Below are 20,736 nucleotides of genomic sequence, written 5' to 3'. Positions count from 1 at the left end.
TGAGAAGTACTAGTTGGACTTGTTTCCCACGCTGTCGGTTGTAATTTGCTGATAAAATTGCCCGTTGTCACGTCTGTATGCCAGCACTTCCGGCCGACCTTGGGCCGTGGTCGGCCGGTGGCATGAAACATGGCTCATTTTGCGTCGTTTCTATTTACGTCGCGGTTTTCAGGAACGTAACCCCGACGTAAACCGAGGACTTACTGTACAATATACCTGATTCAGGGGCATACACAGGTGGATATATATATCCCCCCAACACTAAAAAAATCAATCATTCCCACCAAAAAAAAGGAAAGAATTCAAAAGCAAACAGCAGGCAAAGTGGTTATATTCTGCTACCCCTCTCTCCCACCTTCTCACCTTTTCCACCTGAAATAAAATTCTGCTCGCAATCATGACCTGAACAACGCCTTGATTTGGAATAGTGAAAGAACTTTATGTGACTGCTAAGTATTTACTAGTATTGTTACGTAAACATGTCCTTATCCATTTTTGTGATTGTTCGTGCCTACTTTTTAAGCTTTTCAACTATTGGTAAGAATGTCACAAACATGTAAACATTAAATTTCTTGTAGGGATTTTGAAACAATGAGGATTACCTTGAAATGAAACCCAAACATACTGTGCACTGATATTCCACTGTAAATAGGCTTCTTAAGATAGGTCAATCAGGTACCTCATGGGCAAAATTTTTTTTCGATCTTCATGAACATTTTATGACTAAAACTGACTGAAGTGATTTGGAAACAATAATTTTGTGTGAGACAATTATTGTATATGTAAGCTATGTGAATGTCATTTTGCAAAAAGGTTTTGTGTTTCTGTTCCCACCTGGGTTGGCCATGCAACAGAGGGCTTGTTGGCCATCTGCTCGCCCTTTGACCCTTTGAACTACTTTGTCAAACCAGCTTCGCTATTTTTAATTTCCTGTTCCAATCCTTGGTTGAGTCTGGCTGCCCAGACCTTTGAATCACAATGCATAGAACAATGTCACATGATTTTAAGAATGGAAGAGCCCCACTCACCAAAAAATTGGAACATAATTTTAACTATGGAAAATCAAGCTTGCAATAGGAGTTCAAAGGGTTAAGCCATGCTCGCAAGTATGTGTAACCTTGGCCATTTTTTAAAATAATTTATCTGGGTCTCTAAGTGGTGGAGTGTGACTTTTACAACAGGGTAATGAGCTTTTCCTTAATGTAAAAAAAACAGATATAAATTAAAAGCTTGAATTATAGGCAAACTTTAATATTGTGTGCATAAATAATTTACGATGTTTGCACATTTACATTAAAACCTGAGCATGTAAAAACAAAATTTAAACACAGAATATGGATTGATTAAAAATTCTTTAACAAAATGAATTTTTTTTAATGACTCGGTTGCTAATGAGAGACAAAAAAAAAACCTCCACATTAAAAAATTTAACAATGCAGTTCATTTATAGTAAACTTGATTGGATTCATAATAACTTATCACTTGAACACAAGTTCATCACAGTTCAGTCATGTGAACTGTTGAGATCAATGCTGCAGAAGCATGGAAAAGGTGTATGGAGTGCTAGCCAAGCAGACTGGCCAGTCAGTTCACTTCAAAAAGAAAGCAACTGGTGAACTTGTTGGTGTTCGCTCAGCTTGTCGCGACTCTGCAGCCTCCGGCCGCACACTGTGCAGGTGAACATCTGCCACGTGCCGCACACGGACTCCACGTGCGCCTGCTTGGCGCAGGCCGAGTCGAAGAGCGCGTCGCAGCGATGGCAGCGGTGGCGGCCGGTGTGCTGGTGGATGTAGTGGTTCTCGTAGAGCAGCGGGCCGTTGAACAGCTGGCCGCACGTCTGGCACAGCACCAGCCTCTTGAAGGCGAGAGCCCCGCACTCCTCGCAGAAGTAGGTGCGTGTCTGGCCGGGCCCCCCCTGGTACTTCCAGGCGTTCTTCCGGCCGCAGCGGCCGCAGTAGTGGGCCTGGTCCCGGGCGCCCGCGGGGCCCCGGTGGTGCTCCAGCTCGTCCAGGTCGCGGAAGCTCGTCCCGCAAGTGGTGCAGTGATAGGGCATGCCGCAGCTGTGCCTCCTGTAGTGCGCCTCCAAGGCCGGCTGGCTCAGGAACTTCCTCTCGCATAGCAGGCAGCGCACGGGCGACTTGTGGACGGCGCCCGTGTGCCGGCGGAGGTCGCAGTCCGTGTCGAAAAACTTGTTGCATATCTTGCACAGGAAGTTGGGCTCAAAATGATGGACGTTTCGATAATGCTGCAGCAGTGACGTGGAGGGCTCCAGGAAAGATCTGCAGATGCAGCAATTTGCAGAGACTACGGCCTGGCCGGTATCGTCCTGAAGCGGCTGTCTAAACGCATCAAGCACAAAAATATTTGAGAATCGTAACTAGCAAGACACATTACCACGTATTGTTTTAAAAGTAATATTAAAGTAATCGTGTAGTTCTGTGTACGACATATGTCTACTTTAATATACAATTTATTCATGCAACATAAATAGATAGTACACAGTCCATGTTCGCCCGGCTGTAACAAGGTGAAGACCACTTAAACATGCTGCTTGGAAGTTACCTATTGTAGGCAGCTTTAGCTGGTAGGCCCACTGACTTGCCAAGACATAACTGTAATAAGTTAAATACTTAAAAATACGTTTCAATTTATAACGGTTATGAAAATATGTTATCTATACAAAATATGATGAACCTAATTTGTGATCTGGATATACAATCTGCTTGAATTTTAGGGAAGTGACTGAAAATCTGCAGTCTACATTGTCTTCATATATACTGTAGGGCCGCGACGTCTTGGCGTGTCGTTTTGCGGGGAAGCGGGGAAGAGTAAATGAGAGGGGAAGCAGCTGCGCGCGCACATCAGCCGCTATGCGGTTCATAGCAAAAACATCAGGCGCCACGCTCTCAGTCTGAAGTGAACAATGGAGCCCGACGCAGGACGTTCAAGATACAATAAAGTAATACATAGTGGGGAGAGGGAAATTAGAAGTAGTGTAATCCAGTGTTGTGATGAAGAAGCTGCCAACATATGTCTGCTAGTACCTCTAACAAATGCAACCGAAAGAACTGCGCGATACACAGGTAGAAGCCAAAGATCAGTTTCGCGCATCCGAAAACACAACAGAGAGACGCCAAATAAAAAACAAACAACATTATAAGTTTTTCAACGCATTCCCCGTAATTTCACCCGCGGTTTGTTTGTTTTGCATTTGGCAATTTTCCAAACTTTCTGCACCGCTTGTTAGAATATGTTTTATCTACAAGTGTAGCCGATATTGCTACACATTATATTGCATTATATTACATGATATTATATTACATTATATACATTATATATTGCATTATATATTTTATGATGTATATGATTTTATGATATATATTAATTTTTATTATATTAATACATTATTTATTTACAATTTATATGTTTATATTTACATATATATCACTCCTTTATTTGACCGTTAAACAGCCTCTCATGTTTAATTATTCATTTCAAGCCAAAAAAAAAAAAACTGGGAAACGTTTGTTGTCAGTTGATGACTTTGATAGAAGAGTGATCAGAGACACTAGCCACGAATTTTATGCAGTAAAAAAACGACAAGGAAACTACTGCCAGTTTTGAAAGAAAAAATTCGGATGGAGTTAGGGAAAGACATCGCTGCGTAAAATACTCAAAGAAATGGGTTTTGTGTGGAGAAGAAGCCAAAATAAGCGAATGCTTCTTCTCGAAAGATCTGACGTTGTTGCTTGGCGATAACGGTAGCTGACTCAGATGAAACAGTGCAGGGAGACTGGGAAGAATATATTTGACATGGATGAATCCTGGGTTGACACTAATTTAACCTTTCAGAAATGTTGGCAAAAGAAAGGTGACGTTGAAGGTGTAGGTAATGGCAACAGGAAATGCAGCGCACAGGCTGATAGTTTTAAGCGTTGGTTCTAGGCAGGGTTTCCTTCCTGGAGCCTCTCTTGTTTATAAAGCAAGCACAACAACAGGAGACTATAAAATACGCGAGGATGGTTTGTTATAAATATGGTTTTCGGACCCCTCGAAATTACTAAAATGGTTCTTTCAGAGTGCTGTTATGGAAAAAATACCAACCCGTGTGCATAAAAGTGGTAAGGTTCTTGAAGTGCGTGAAAGTGTCATTCGATCGTCTTCACATTTCAGCCAAACCAAATGGAAAAGTAAGCATCAGCGAGGGAGTTAGCTGCAAGTCTTAATTAATTGTGTTTTCTACAGCAACCCACAATTACAAATTTAGTTCTTAACTTTTAAAGTATTGTATATCTATGTTTAACTATGTTTAACTAAGCTGCCCAGTCGAGCAAATAGTACGCTACCTTTAAATAATAAATTACCGTAAAGCATTATCGCATCTTTGTATCATTAAGATCTGCGCTGTGTTGCACCGTACGTGAGATTGTTCTCGACCAATGTTTTCGGAACGGCATGGAGACTTCCAGGCCGTTGTTATCTGCGGAGCAGACAAGGAGGGACGTGTCGATTACAAGGTCGCTGAGCTCTAGGGAGTCGACCCGCCAAGACGTCGCGGCCCTACTATACTTAGTATATCCACAAAGCATCTATGAAGTGCGTAGCATTTAACAATTACAAAAAAAAATATATCTTTTAAAAATAATTCTTAATTTAAATAAACATCTAACTTTACACTATTTTGAAATAAGTATAAGGTCTTTAACAGGCCTGCCTAACCAGGGCTGTGTCTGTGTTAGTGAGGCTGGATGATAATGTTGATTCTCGCTGGTGCTTCTAGCGCGGTATAGCCTCTAAGTGCTGGGCTGTGGACTGATACAAAGGCTTTATCTTGTGCATGGGGAAACTATGAGATATGAGTGATAACCATTATATTGTTACGAACTAGAGCAAGGCCGGGACACGTGCAGGTGCAGAGCTGGCTGGCGACTGCCGTAACATGATATGTGCCGCGCGCGCCTGGAAGATAACAAGGATTGTCGCTTTCCCCCCTCCTTCCCACAACTCCCCGCACGGCGCCCTGCCTTCGACACTTAACTGACACCGGAGCTGGGAGTTATGCGAGCCGCCGACATGTGTTTCAAGAGATTTCTACCGTAGTGTCGGCGTGGAATTACGCGACGGGCCCCGGCTGCTCTCGCGAATTCTGGTATTGCGCCGGGGCCTATATGCATGCCCGAGGACGTCAGGGGAGAGGGTAAGTGAGCAGTGAGAGTTCAGGCGGCAGCCTCCCGCGGCGAAGCTTCCGGGGCGATAATGCCGCGGGTGCGGCAGAGTGGCAAAGTCCTTGGACGAAGGTTCCAGGGCAGGGAGTGAGTGAGTGAGTGAGTGGAGTCGAGAGTTTTCCCGCGGCAAAGTTTCTGGGCGATAGTGCCGCGGGTGCGGCAGAGTTCCGAGCGAGGTGTCGAGTGGGATCTCGACGAAGGGGAAGTGCAACGGCAGTGGCGGAGTGCGGCGACGGGGTCCCGTGGCGGAGACCCACGAAGGGTGCTGCGGCGAGAGTTGTGTCAGAGGTGCAGCCCAGCGAGGTGTGTGGATTGTGAGAAACAAGTGACTGGGAAAGCAACATTTTTAAGTGCAACTAATTATTTGCCATTTTTGATTATTTGAAAGTGACATAAGTAGTGGCAATAAATAAAACTGTGAGTGATAAAAATCTTTAATTGGGCTATCCTTTACGAACCCGCGGTAAATCGTAACTATCATATGGCAGAGAAATGAAGAAAAGATGTAATGTAAGTCTTTTGAGTGTTTTCAAGAATTATTCTGTAAACACACAATTTAGTCATTTCACTCTCCTAAAAATACAGCTTAAAAAATAAATCTGGAAACAGAACTACTCATTCACCGTCAGCATAGTCTTAAATATTTTTTATAAACAGTCACCACTCGTTTAAGGCGAGGCCACACAGACAGCTATGCTATGTTCGCAATGTTCGCTGCTCCAGGTGGCCACACAGAATAGTCTAGTTCGCGATGTCGGAGCCATTCATGCTGTGGGATTCAAGTGATGATTCTGATGATAATATTCTGCTGGCTCACAGTATGTAAATGTAAAAATAAATGGGTTCAAAAAGTTAATAAAAATAAAATAAAGAATTTGGAGGATTTTACCATTTCATGAAGCAGTTGCATGAGGACGAAGCCAAATTTTTGGATTTTTTCAGAATAAATACAACTTAATTTGATAGCATTCCCTTGAAATCAAATCCTAGGCATCCCGCATATCCTGCTTTCTATAGTCTTCTATCGATTTATTCCATAAACATGGATATTTTCGTACTCCTTTAATAAAATTTTCCATCAACCTAATACTAATTTAAAGTAAACACAGAAGTACAGCACAATTCCACGCGAAAATAATTTTTTTTTTGTTTTTCTGATATTTTAGAAAAATAGCCTAGAACCAAACACCTGACGACATCGCTAACATAGCGAACACAGCTTTGTATGGCCAGTGATACCTGAGATGTAGCTGGCTATATTTTACTTGCGTAGCGAACATAGTGGGCATAGTGCCCTGTGTGGCCATAGCTTTATCTAAAGACTTTTTTTAAAACAAGCAGTTTTTTCTACAGCTCTGCACACCACATGTGTGTCCAGGTAGGCAGGACCTTAATTTGAAATTCTAGGTTTGGCACACAGAGTAATCCAGTACCAAACCAGGGTTGCTACAAGCTTGAAATTCCAAAATTCCCTGACGTTTACAGCTTTTCCAGATCTGAATCGATAAGTTTCCCTGACCTTCCAGACATATTATCCCGTGGCTCACTAATTACTTTTTGGGGGGAAAAAACATATGTGCTTTCAACTGTGTCAACTTATCAAAATTAACATCATTTTTTTTAGATACAAATGCTATAGATTCACCTAAAGCTATAGAATGTGGGCTATCAAACTTGTATGTAAGCATCCGGAAATTAGTTTAACCCCTTTGTGTTTACAGTAAGAAAACCAGGGTATGAGGAAAAGGAAAATTAACAAAATTGAATGATTAGTAAATGTTTGAGCAGATTTTGAGGTGCCCGAAAGTTGGTAGGAACGGTATTTTCGGTTTAATTTTGCTGTCACAAGGGAAAAAAAAAAAAAAAAAAAACAGAAATATTAGGTGATTTCCCTGACTTTTCCGGGTATTTCCTGACCATTTTAATTTTTCTGACTTTTTTCTTTTTTTCTCTGTGTTCTATACCTGTAGCAACCCTGCAATTGAGCCGATCACGTTCAGATTTTTGCAGGTGTATTCCGGCTGTTGACTCTGACTGCCAAGTGGCATTACTGTGCTGCTAGTGTTGTTAGTTCACTCAGAGTTTATCCCTACTGACTGACAGTTTTAATTTCAGTATAGTGAAAGTTCCTGTTTTCTAAGCAGTTACAGTTACAGTTACATTTCAAGGTGCAATTTTTTTAAAGATTTTTTCAAGATGACCAATGCTCATCTGTATTTTTTTTACAGAGCAGCTTGTTACCACTTGCTTTAAATACAGTGCAACACCATTATGAAGTACCTCACTATAAAGGGTTTCTCACTTTAAAGTACGTAATGTATATGTTTCCTGGTCCCGACAAGATGTTTTACATTTAGTAGGCCTAACCATTCAGTATAAAGTACTTTCATTATCAAGCACAAAAAAAAAGTTTGTTGTATTGAGATTTTGAGATTTCAAAGTATGTACCATTGTACAGCAAATTCATTTTTGTTTATTTTCCTGCTAAAACCATAATGACATTTGATAATCTGGCAAAAATGCTAATCTGTCATGGAGCAGGATTAATGATATTTCACTATACCAACATTTCATTTATGAAAGTATAACACCAGTTTCTCTGTGTAGTACCAAGACCTCATCACATCATTTGGCTGGGAACAACTGAATTCTCCTAATTCTATCAGAAATAAGTGCCTTTCACTTTTTTTTCAAACTGCACATAACACTGAATCTGTACATCTGGTTTGTTTCAAATCTCATTACTATTAATTTTGCAATCAATTAAAAAATTCAATAAAAGTGAACTTCTGTTTTGATCTGTAGTTTTTTGACTACCTTTTGGTTGTGACTATGGAGGAAATGTTCATTATTTTGAGAAAAAGAAATCACCTTTGATAAATCTTACTTTGGTGCAGTTAACCAAATACTAAAATCGAGTCTTGTTTCTCATAAGAAGTGTTAAATAAAATTACATGAAAACATTATTTATATACGAAGTTAACTTGTCTACAACAACAGAAGCTTACCTCTGATTTTCTAGTTTTGTATCAGGGTAAGAAGTCACAGGAAATGCCCCATGCTGATTCTCTTGATTAAGTGGAAGCACATTGCCTACAGACTCCTCTACTAAACAACTGCTCACATCTTCTTTTACGTCAACCTGGATGTTCAATTCATCTGAGAGAAGAAAGTCTTCTGGCTCTGTTTTCACTAATAAATCACTCATTTGACAAAGATCTTTAGGTGGTGTGCAGTCGTTATGCATTGGTATTTCAAAATCAATGTCTGTAAGAGTCTCCTGTCTGCAAGAGGTAATCTCAGTGCTCAGGAAATCTAAAGGCCAGATCTCGGATGCTACTTTTCTATTTATTTCGTTCCCTGCAGTAACCTCTTTATCAAAACTCCCATTCTGACCATTATCTTTATTGATGTAAACTGGAGAAAAATGTACCTCTCCATTACATTGCATATTGCTTTGCCTTTCCTGTTTCACTGTAAACCCTTCACTTGTGGAGGTAAAATGCTTTTCCTCTGATAAAGCATTACTATTGGTATCACTGGAAGAGAAGCTTAAACTATTAGTTTGTCTGTTACGTCTATCACCGTCACCGCATATACCAGCAGCACTGGTACTGCTAGGCAATAAAGAGCCAGAAGAAACCTTCTGAGAACCAAAATTCTGAACCCCTTCCCCAGGAATACCTTCTGAAGGGGTACCGTTTTGAATGTGCTCTCGAACTGCATCACAATACTCCTCATCGGACAAAACTTCTTGTTTCAAATGAACAAGCGGAAAGCTGCTATGTTCTTGTGAAGAAGCGTTAGTTTCACATCCAGATGAAATGTTCTTATTTTCTTGAAAATTAATAGGATCAAAGTATGTGCATGGAACAAGTTCAGGTTGAATACAGTCATTTTCATTGCGGAAATGTTCATGAGTTACTTGAGGTGATGTAATATCACTTTCCATTTTTAATGTACAGTTTTTTCCATTGCCGATAACACAACCAAACGCTGACAACTCCGATGAACCATCCGATTCACACGCCCCGTGGTTGTCTTGATGAGACTTGAGCTCGTGTTCAAAGCGGAAGTCCTTGCCACACTTCTCGCAAGTGAATGGCTTCAGAGCTTTGTGGTCCAGCAAGTGACTCATCAAGTGGTACTGGAACTGGAAGCGTATGCCGCACACGTGGCAAGTCCACGGTTTCTGCCGGCCGGGATGGGTCTCTACGTGGCTCTCCAGGATGCACTTGGTGGAGAAGCCGGTGAAGCACTCTTTGCACCTGAATCGCCCTTCCGTGCAATGGGACGAGTTGTAGTGGTTGGAGAGACCGCCCGCTTTCTTGAACATCTGGCCGCAGACTTGGCAATCGTGCGTGCTTCTGGGATGGCATTTCTCGCAGAAATACAGGGTGGAGATCACCACCTTCTTACGTGTGAACCTTATGAATCCTTCTTTCTTCGTTCCATTCTCCACCAAGAACTTCCTGGCGGAGCGCTCGCCGCAAGCGAAACAGTGCATGAAGTCGCGGTCCTGGAACTCTTTTATGTGGTTGTTCAGATCATGCAGATAGTGAAACCAAGAATTGCACTGGAGGCAGTAAAATGGCTTATCACCATTGTGCAACTTACAATGTTCAACAAATTTATCTTCTTGGTGGAAAATGTTCCCGCAGATGCTGCATATGAACCGGACAGATCTAAAATGCACATTTACATGATGGCAAGAAACTGTACCATGATTGCGAGATTTCTTGAAGCAAATTTTGCAAACACGTTTGTTATTAGTAATGGTACGTGGTTTCTTTTTAACTGTCTGTAAAATTACATCATCAGAATCCTCTATTTTAATTAGTGTTTGTGAAAAATGGTCTGGAAGATTAACTTCATCAAACTGTGGAATCTCATCAGCAGCTTTACTGGCTTCTTGCAAAATTTTCTTTCTGGCAGATAAAAATGAATGACTAAGAGATTTACTAACATAACTCACCAGCTCTTCATCAGAGTGAACTGGATTTTCTAGAGTCCATACAGTGTCTTTACCAGACCGTACAATGTCCCTGCAAAAACATTTACATAATTAACAGAGTGTTATTATTTCTGTAAAATAATAATTATCTCAGTTCTATATAACAGTCTTAATGGAATTAAATTTATATATGAACAAAAAAATAGATAAATAATCCAACCACTACAGGTGCACCATCCTTTATCCGAAATTCCAAAACCTGAACAGCTCTAAAATCCGAATTTTTTTTCGAAACTTCAACGTCCGCGATATTGTTCGCAGTTGTGTGGCAAACTCAAGTCGCGATCGCATGACTAGTGCGAGCGAGTGACTTGGCAGCACTGCGTCAGCAAGGCAGCATGCAATTTGGCAACGCCGAGGCGCTGTGTTTACCTTTTGTCCGGCAAACTAGCGCCAGTTACAGCTTGCTGCTTGGCTACGATAGGAGTTGTTTTATCGCGTTTAGTAGTTAACCGTGTTGTTATGCAAACGTGTTGCCATATTTGAAGACAGCAATGGCAAAAAGGCATTCCGATATGAAGATGGGTGGTAGCGAAAAAAAACGAAAACACTTAACATTATCAATGACTCAGAAGGTGGAATTATTGCGGAAACTTGATCGCGGCGTGCCTGTACGACAACTAACAGAAGAATACAGTGTTGGAACTACAACTGTGTACGATTTGAAGAAACAAAAAGACAAATTGTTTACGTTTTTTAGTGAAAGTGACGACAGAAAAGCAATGGAGTGTAGGAAAACAATGCATAGGGCACAAAATGAAGATGTTGACCGTGTGTTGATGGAATGGATTCGGCAACGGCGAAGTGAAGGCGTGCTATGGAATGGCCTAATGATAATGACGCAAGCGAAAAAATTTCACGAAGAACTAGAAATTCAAGGCGTGTGTCAGTACTCAGAAGGCTGGCTGCAAAAATTCAAGAAACGTCACGGCATCAAATATTTGAAAATATGTGGCGAAAAAGCTTCAGCAGACCACGAGGCAGCCGAAAATGACATAGATGAATTTGCCAGGATTGTTGCAGATGGAAACCTCAGCCCTGAACAGATCTACAATGCTGATGAAACGGCTTTGTACTGGCGCTATGTACCCAGGAAAACACTGGCGCCGGCTGATGAGAATGCGCCGTCTGGATATAAAGATGCTAAGTATAGATTAACTATTCTTGCTTGTGCTAATGCAGCAGCTACACACAAGGTGAAGTTGGCAGTTATAGGAAAAAGCCAGCATCCTAGGTGCTTAAAAGGTGTGCATAATTTACCAGTGAATTACTACGCGAACAAAAAAGCATGGGTCACTCGTGAGATGTTCACTGACTGGTTTAACAACCATTTTGTCCCATCAGCACGAGCTCATTGCAGTGAAGTAGGATTGGATGATAACTGTCCTGTTGTGTTGTTCCTAGACAACTGCTCTGCACATCCACCGGCAGAACTTCTAGTTAAAAACAATGTTTCTTGTGTGTACCTACCGCCCAATGTGACGTCTTTATTACAGCCTTGTGATCAAGAAATTTTGCGCTCCATGAAATGCAAGTATAAAAACAACTTCATGACGTGCATGCTAGCTGCTGTAAATAGAGGAGAGGGAATTAAAGAATTCCTGAAGCATTTCAGTATCAAAGACGCGCTGTATGCTATCGCGAATGCGTGGAACCTAATTGAAAAATCAACATTAACAAATGCTTGGAATAGGCTTTGGCCTAAAACGGTTTTTGACTGCGAAGAAGACAATGACGATGACTTTGTTGGATTTTCAACCTGTACTGATGAGCGATTTATTGTGACAAGCCTCGTTTCCTATGCAAAAAACGTACCAGACAGTAGCATCAGTCAACTTGAGGCAGCAGACATTGAAGAAATGTTAAATGTTGACGAGGATGTACCTGTTGTGCATTCATTGAGCGACTCTGATATTGCAGGAATGGTTTTAAACCCTGACAAGAATGCAGATGACAGTGACGACGACGTAAAAGAAAAATGTGAAAAGATTTCAACTGATGACAAGGTTACACTGTGCGATAAGTTAATTGCAGGACTCGAGTTACGTTCATTTGTAAGTGCGCAAGAAGTAATGTCTGTGTATGCGATTAAAGAAAAATTGCTTAGTCAGAAGCCTAAACCAAAACAAGTGACACTTCAAGAGGCATTTAAAAATGCCATCATTCGTGCTGCTTCATCTCAGGAGAAGGAAAATCCTGCTCCCGGCCGATCACGAGACATACGAGTTGACGGCGACATCGGCGGCGATGACGATGCACCATAAACATTCTCCAGATGTTTTACAGTATTAGTTGTTAAAAACCAATTATTTTGGCGATTGTTTCAGGTATTTATTTATGCTGCAGTGTTTATTTACGTTATGTACTTTGTTGTTTTTTGTACTGTGTTGCTTGAAATCCTTAATACATCTGACATAACCTAACTTGGCTTTACTAGGCCTCCTGTATTAAAATTCCGAAATCCGAAAAATTCCGAAATTCGGAATGCTGCTGGTCCCGGCCATTTCGGATAAAGGATTGTGCTCCTGTACTACTACTTTGTCTGCTATTACACATTTATATTTATTTAAATATTGCAGCATACTTCAAATGGTGACAAAAGTTTCATCAGCATAATATCTAATATGAACTTTGAAGAAAGTTACTGACAGCATAAATTTTTAAATTATTATACGTATATTAAAATGATACAAACAAATGCAGGGAAATCATTAAAAAAAATGGAAACCAATACCAAATTAAAACTACTTAAGTTTTAAAAATAGAATTTTTCATGTCAAATTAATGCTATATATGACAACTTTCTCACACTATTTAAAAGATATTTTAACTGACTGAATGTACATTATAAATCATACATTTTTTTCTTTTTCTAGACCTTTGACTGAAAATGCTTTCACATAAAGAACACATTAATCAAGCCCATGCATTCTTATGTATGTATATAAATTTCCTATTGTATAATCATTCTTTTGAAGTATATTATATCAGATGGGCTAAAACATTAAAATAAATTCAAACACAACAGGCATTAATCAAATCTCTGTGCAAAACAATAACATATCATGTTTTAAAATCTTGTCTAATTAATTGAACAATAAAAAAGAAACATTCTCAATTCTGCGATGAACACAAAAGGCTCAACAGTTTTGTACAAAGCAAAATACAGAGATTCGATAAACATTTTATCATTTTCTACAAGTCCAATCATTACCAGCAAAATTCCTTACACAAAGATAGGGTTTACTGATTTACACGACAATGGTTTAAACCAAATGGTTTTTGTAAAAAATCAAAATTTTTTTTAATAATGTTTTTTTAAATAGAATATCTTAACTTTTTTAATGAAAGGTCTAATTCACTCTAGTAACAAAAAAGATTGGTCATTAATGTTTCTTGTGATTCACAGGAACAAAAAATTATATAATAGTCAATATCTTATCATTTAAATTATCTGAGTAGTTGAAAATCATACCCAGCTAAAAACTCCTCTAAAATTAAAAATATTAATTTGTTAATTTCTATGGTGGGAAATCCTGGACTATACTGTAAATTCCCCTTCTGTGACACACACCCATTCTATGGAGAATCCTCCTCCTGTAGGAAAATACCCTTTCTGTGGTTAAGTCCCAGTCAGATGTGCAATTTGACGGACTTCAGTTCTTTGGGGTTATAACTTTTCTGGTTCAACATGAGTGTCAGAAAGTGGGATGTTGTATGGCTTTCATTAGAATATTCTGAGAAGCAAAATAATAAACGTAGGCCTAATAAAAAACCTGGTTTAAATCATAAAAATCATGTTTTTTTTAAAAAAAAAAAACCAGGGGTATGATTGATTGTGGTACATGATGCTTGCTGTTTTAATTTAGTATGTCGTAAGATCCTGGACATAACAAAAAATATTACAATACAATGTTAGGAAGTAACAAAAAAATCATTTTTGGATTTTTATTTGAGCTGATAATATGATCATTATTCATTGTTACATCACATTTCTGTATTTTTGTATTTAGGATCATGCCATTAGGATCTAGGAATATATTTGGATACGCGATACAATCTTTTACCAAACCTGATTTTTTTCCAACCCTGCATGTAGGTCAAACACACACACATGCACTACAAACACAGGCGAGATGAGAGTGCAGTAGCTTACTCCTGGTAGTCACGTGCATCTGCAACGTGTGGCTGTGCATCAGTGTGGGTGATGTTGCCGGCGATGCCATCGCTACTGCCACAGCCTTGTCCAGACTCGTCTGCCCCAGTAGGCGTCTGCATGTCGGCAGTCCTCGCCAGCCTGCACAGTCAACACGTGACAGGTAATTCTGAAGTAGATACTCTTTCCTCACAAAAAATAATTAAAAAATCCAAAAATATTCTTTAACTTCCAGACATGTTTTACAATCATTCTCCTAGAGGGCATAGTAGTACATCAAGTAGTTGACCAGCACTGCAACTGTTCCATATCACGTATCCAAAATGATCCTGTGGCGCATGACGCTTGCTGTTTTCATTCAGTACGTCCTGGCCAAAAAAAAAACTCGAATATCACAATACAAGAAAATTATGTCAGTTCTCACATAATTTTTTCCTTCATATTCAACTTATGATCATAGTTCATTGCTATATCACAAGTTTTCGTTGGTGTCCAGGATCTAAATAAAAATAACAAGCATCATTTACCACAGGATAAATGTATAATGGATTACATCATCAACTTGGATACATGATATGGAACTTTTAACTAATTTTAATGTAGCTAACCTTACCAATCATTCTCACGAATTCATGTTATTTTTAATGTACCTAACCTAACATAACCATTCTATATAATGACAATTACTGGTAAACTAATTGAAGTATCACATCAGCCTCTTGGATAATGATTTTAAAAAAAAATGCTAGGAAGTAAACAAAAAGCATTTTAGAATTTTTATTACAAATTTTAACTTAAAAATTACTGAGTGACAGCTATTTACAAAAAAAAAATTTGTTTTATTTGGTCTTCATGTCTTGCAGACAGTACGGTCATTAGAGGATAACTAACCACTACACCTAACATGCATATTGGAGAAGAAATCAACCACAGTAAGGAACCAAATCACCATTTGCCTGAAGTAATTTTGGGAAGCAATGTAAATCCAAAATAAGGATGGACGGATCTGTACTCGAAATGAACCAGAATGTTATACTACCTAACACAATTAATGCAAGCAATGTAACTACAACAATCTCTACATCTATGAAGACTGCCTGTCGTCCTCCCAGTAAAATACTCGGGCCGCGGTTTTGCCGTTAATAAAATAATAAAATTCGAAAAATAATTTTTTTAAACACTAAAGGCGTTCCTCTATTTATCCTGAAAACAGCATTTCTAAATTCCTACTGTTTTCTGAGAAATCACTGTTTATAGGTTACATTACAATACGGTACCTCTGCACTGATGTGGCCACTTACATTTTTTTGCTTTCCCATGAGGATCCATGTGTTTGTTTTGGAGCACTTAATTCAAAATTTGATATTGAGAATGATCAAGTACTACACGCCCAAGCCAACTGTGGTCCCGAGGAGGAGAGTGACGGGAGTGCTAGTGTCGCAGTGAGAGAGGGGTGGGGAATGAGGAGGGGTTAGCAGTAGGGGAATACCGTTAGCTGTGGAAGCAAGGAGTATACACATGCATTCATAAGTTTACTCAACATGTCAGCATGATTACCTGGATGAAACAATGGCCATGAAGCGCAGTCGTGCAGTAAGAAATGTTGTGATAAGGTGAAGGTACAGTCGTATGAAACAGCGAAACACAGTGTCTACGAAGATGTCACAGTGTGTACCAAAGTGTGTCACAGCATCACACCGTACCGTTTGTGTTATAATAATTATTTCACTCAGCACCATATTTAACATACATGTCGGTATACATTTGCCTATAATCAAAGAAAATATTGTTTGTGTGATTAATTAATGAAAAAAATGCAAGAAACATTTCAACACAGTTTCCTGCATAGTGCACGTAACAAACGCCCACTCAGCAATTTAGTTCTTCAATTCCTGATATGTTACCATTGGAATATGTGCTGCTGTTGTCCGAAAAGTCCCATTCACTGTCTGAGCTGGACTCACCAAAGTTAACAACAATTTTCTCAATTTCGTGCTCCATTAGACAGTCACCTGTCCAGTACTCTGCTTTTGTATGTTTTACATGTAAAATAGCATTTTGCCATTCTTCTTTGGTGACGCTATTGATTGATTCTGTTGTGATGTTTTCAATGGTACGTGATGATTGAGCGACATTTTTTTTTCAGAAACACGTGATTTCACAATGTTCAATACATAATAGCATTAAGCTCACAGTGGTATGGTGGTATTCTTATTACTTCATGCCCATGTTCTTCTAACATCTCATCTATGCAAAACCTGGGAGGTGGACGTCGATCACGAACGAGCTGGAAGAGTTCATATTTTGTCATATCATTGTCATGCGGAATGTTGTTGTTCTGTAACCATTGGATGATATCTTGTTTTCTTGTACCGGCTGTTGGTGGCTTATTTAACTGAACGGAATGATAAGGGGCATTATCCATTACAACCAACGAATTAGCAGGCAGAACCCAAAAAATTCAGCACAACAGTTGAAACGAGACAGAAACACAGCAAAACGAAAAGACGAAACAAACAGAATAGTTTTCCAAAAAATAATAAACAAAAGAGAAACGAAAAAACCCCCACAAATTATGACAGCACAAAATATTGAACCCAAAAAAATTCAGCACAACAGTCAAAATGAGACAAAAACACGACCAAACGAAAAGACGAACCAAACACAACAGTTTTCTAAAACAGAAACAAGTGACGTTTTTGGAACTACTATCTGCTCCCGTCCTCAGGCAGAAACGCACCTGTGCTTCCGTACCATGTGCGTCTCTGCCTGAGAACGGGAGCAGATAGCAGTTCCCGAAACGTCGCTTGTTTCTGTTTTAGAAAACTGTTGTGTTTGTTTCGCCTTTTCGTTTAGTCGTGTTTTTGTCTCATTTTGACTGTTGTGCTGAATTTTTTTGGGTTCAATATTTTGTGCTGTCATCATTTGTGGTTTTTTTTTCGTTTTGTTAGTCCATTTTTCTTTGTTTTTCTTTGTTGACCATATTCCTGTTGTGGAGTATTGTGTGGCGTTAAATCCTGACAGCAGCAATTTTTTGCTTAATTTGTGTTTTTGTCATTTGTGTTTTTTTGTAGTTTTCTTCTATAGACATACATGTGCTAAGCAATGGCGTATGTCCAAAAGCTTACATCAAGTCATGCACTCCCATTGCACAAATCTTTCAAAAATAACACGTTATATTACAGTCACGCACGCTTCGAAACCTTGCTCCGCTTTCAAAGGATCCGTGAAATACTTGAACAGCGATACGTATCCGCGCACTGTCTCGTGACTTATGGTGACAACTCTACTTGCCGTCCCACCCGCGACATGACGCGCTTCGACCCTTGAGGCGGACAAGGGAAAGGGAGGGGACAGTGTGGCGGAAGGGATGACGGTGGAGGGAGGGGTCCGTCTGACATTGGGTAGTTCACATTTTCCCCGGGACCACAGATGGCTTGGGCGTGTAGTAAGTTGTTAGATTAGCTAAACTAAAAATACTGTGAAATAGCGTAAATGGTTGGTAGCGTCAGTACAGCTACATTAAAAATACTTTCATAGGTTGCTTAGAAATTACCAATTTACGATGCAGCTATCCTGACCTAACCAACCGTTCACACCATTTACGTGTATTTTTAATGTAGCTATACTATAACCTTATCAACAGTCCACATATTTTTTAAAGTATATTTAATGTATTTCAACTAGTCTCTTAATGTAACTAACATTATCTAATGGAAAATTTCTGTTATTTAGGCATTCACGCACACACGGCAAAATATAAAATGGCGTCTGTTGAATGATTACATAAGGCTTGTATTGCAAAATAAGAACGGCGATATCTCCAAAAGTAATTGGAATTTTTAATCTCCGCAGGCGGTTTTGAAAAGAGGACGTAAAAGAGCATATAATGAAAGTTATTTCATATTTGTACGATTTTTTTTGGCGCTAATCCGTACAATACATATTTACCTAACAAATTTGTAATATTAATGGACTGTTATGAAAATTAGGTTTGACAATTCAGTATTTCTCCTAGTATAAGAATGTAAAAAAAATGGTGATGGCTGAATCAATGGATAGGTATTATAATTTCTGCTATAAACTGTAATTTCTCAGACACCAGTTGGAATACAAAGATGTTGTTTTCAAGATAAATACAGAACGTTTCTAGTTCTCTAAAAAAAGTATTTTCTGAATTTTATTATAAATAGCCCAGAAAAGCCACAACATAAGAAAATTAGTACCATCTTCTACACTCTCATTGACCATTTACAGGAATAATCAAGCACCAAAAATGGTTACATTGGCAAATCCATTTCTTGCAGGTATATTATAGTACTCAGCTGATCTGTATGTCAAAACTGGTGGTTCCAGGGAGCAAACAAGATAATGAGTAGGGAGGATGTTTTTTGTTACATTCTGGCCACCCTTTCAAATACACAAAGGAGCTGCAACTACCCCTCGCTGCACCAATACCTACCCCACTCAACATAGCTCAGGTGATACCAGAGCGGCACACATTCAAGGTGCTTCATTAACACCACATGTCACATCCCATGTGTTATTATTAGGGTTTTGACAGTACTCCCTGACTTTTTTTTCAAACGATTCCTTAAAAATAGATTGCAATATTTCAAGTAGTTTATTGTTTTAACGGTTGCTTGGGTATAGTTAACATTTGAAGTAATGTAAGTGGCTAGTTTTGCACAGCTTTACAATAATTAACCTCATCAATCGTTTTCATGATTTCACTATTTTAATGCTGTAGCTACCCTAACCTAATAGCTACATTTTATATTAACTGTTTGCATTACCTTTTAAAGTATAACAGTTCATTTAAACGCAACACAGTTTCATCACTACAAAACTGATGATTTTCTCATGTATAATACAATATCCGAATGAAATTTCAAATTTCTTCTAACAATGTCATCAATAATCAAATGCATTTCCACAATTTCTTTATTTACAATAGCGAACAAGGAGTACAGAAGTAAAAGATTTCACTCCCAGGTTAAACATTTGAAAATTTCTTAATTTTTTTCATGAAATCCATGACTACTCGTACTACCAACGATACAGCATAAATCCATAAAAAAATAGTTTTGTCCCGAATTATATCCGGATCTAGATTGTTTTTTATATTTCTTTGAGTTCAGGACAAAGTTCTTTTAATATATTTAAACGTTTTAATAAAACACTGTCTACTTTGTTTTTAAGTACCGTAAACTGGGGCAACATTGTCCATTGAGTCTAACTTTGGCCCACCATTGGTAAAAAGTTATAAAATTTATATATTGAAAATGAAACAAAGATGGAGGACATAATTTTGCATGTCTTTATAGTACAATCTCTATGACAATACATTTCATAGCTATAAAAGGTAAAAATAAATTTTTAAGGTTGGTACCACTTGGGGGAATGTATAGTTATGAGCAGAAGCTATTAGTAATACCAAGATGATTTCATAACTGGGAAACTGACAACGAGAATAAAAAACTATTGTAAGTATACACCTACAATGTTTCATATCATTTTTTTATATTATGATGATGTATTTGGATAAAATTTTGATGGAAACATGTTTTTCTTCCCTGTATTTATAACCTGACATCATCTTAATCAATATTGGGGTAACTTTGGCCCAGGCCAAAGTTATACTTAATGGGCCAAAGTTGCCCCAACTAAATATATAATACTATCACATTAGTGTTATTGAGTGAATAATACATGCATTTACATACTTTGTTCTAGGAGAGATACTTAAAGATGGCAAGGAAACACCTACGAATACTGGGAAGTAGGCCATACAAAAACTGGACAACAGAGAAATTGGAAGAGTGCCAAGATGACATTAGAATGGGGGAAAAATCTCAAAGAGAGGCAGCAAAATATTACAGCATTCCCAGGTCTACATTGAAGAACAAAATCAAAGGTAAATTTCTCAAAACACCAGGTCGGCAAACAGCCCTTTCGAATGTTGAAGAACAAAGCTTAGTACAACACATTAAAGTTCTCAGTGAGTTTGGATTTCCAGTGACAGAAACAGAACTGGATAAAAAAGATACAGTCAGCTTGTTTCGAGATAACTTGCCAGGATATAATTGGGTGAAATCATTGTTAGGCCGCCACAAAGATCTTTCTACACGAATGTGTAATAATGTAAAACAAAATAGGGCAGCAATTGACACAAATATCATTGAGTCATATTTCAAAAATCTTGAGAAGAGCACTGAAGAAGTGCCTCCCTCAAACTGTTGGAATTATGACGAAACAAATCTTACAGATGACCCAGGCAGTGTAAAAGTAGTCTGTAAACGAGGAAGTAAGTACGTTGACAACATAATGAATACAACCAA

At 38.7% G+C, this 20,736-nt stretch overlaps 1 protein-coding gene across 2 annotated transcripts; it reads right to left on the bottom strand.

Annotated features, from left to right (window-relative positions):
* Positions 1-1,235: 1,235 nt before the first annotated feature.
* Positions 1,236-19,433, bottom strand: LOC134528015 (zinc finger protein 668-like). Of its 2 annotated transcripts, XM_063361178.1 has the most exons (4): positions 19,192-19,423; positions 14,396-14,536; positions 8,234-10,270; positions 1,236-2,339 (listed from the first exon to the last, which is right to left on the bottom strand). In XM_063361178.1, exons 2-4 carry the CDS (start codon positions 14,515-14,517, stop codon positions 1,595-1,597), a joined length of 2,904 nt encoding a protein of 967 aa, XP_063217248.1. In that variant the 5' UTR covers positions 14,518-14,536; positions 19,192-19,423; the 3' UTR covers positions 1,236-1,594. The 2 variants fall into 2 exon arrangements, with proteins under 2 accessions (XP_063217248.1, XP_063217249.1); XM_063361179.1 differs by lacking the exon at positions 8,234-10,270 and having other exon boundaries at positions 19,192-19,433.
* Between the last annotated feature and the right edge of the window lie 1,303 nt (positions 19,434-20,736).

The sequence above is a fragment of the Bacillus rossius genome, chromosome 1 (genome assembly GCF_032445375.1).
Source record: "Bacillus rossius redtenbacheri isolate Brsri chromosome 1, Brsri_v3, whole genome shotgun sequence".
Taxonomy (NCBI): Eukaryota; Metazoa; Arthropoda; class Insecta; order Phasmatodea; family Bacillidae; genus Bacillus; species Bacillus rossius.
The sequence above is the reverse complement of the archived record's forward strand: the minus strand, read 5'-3'. Positions and strand labels throughout refer to the sequence as shown.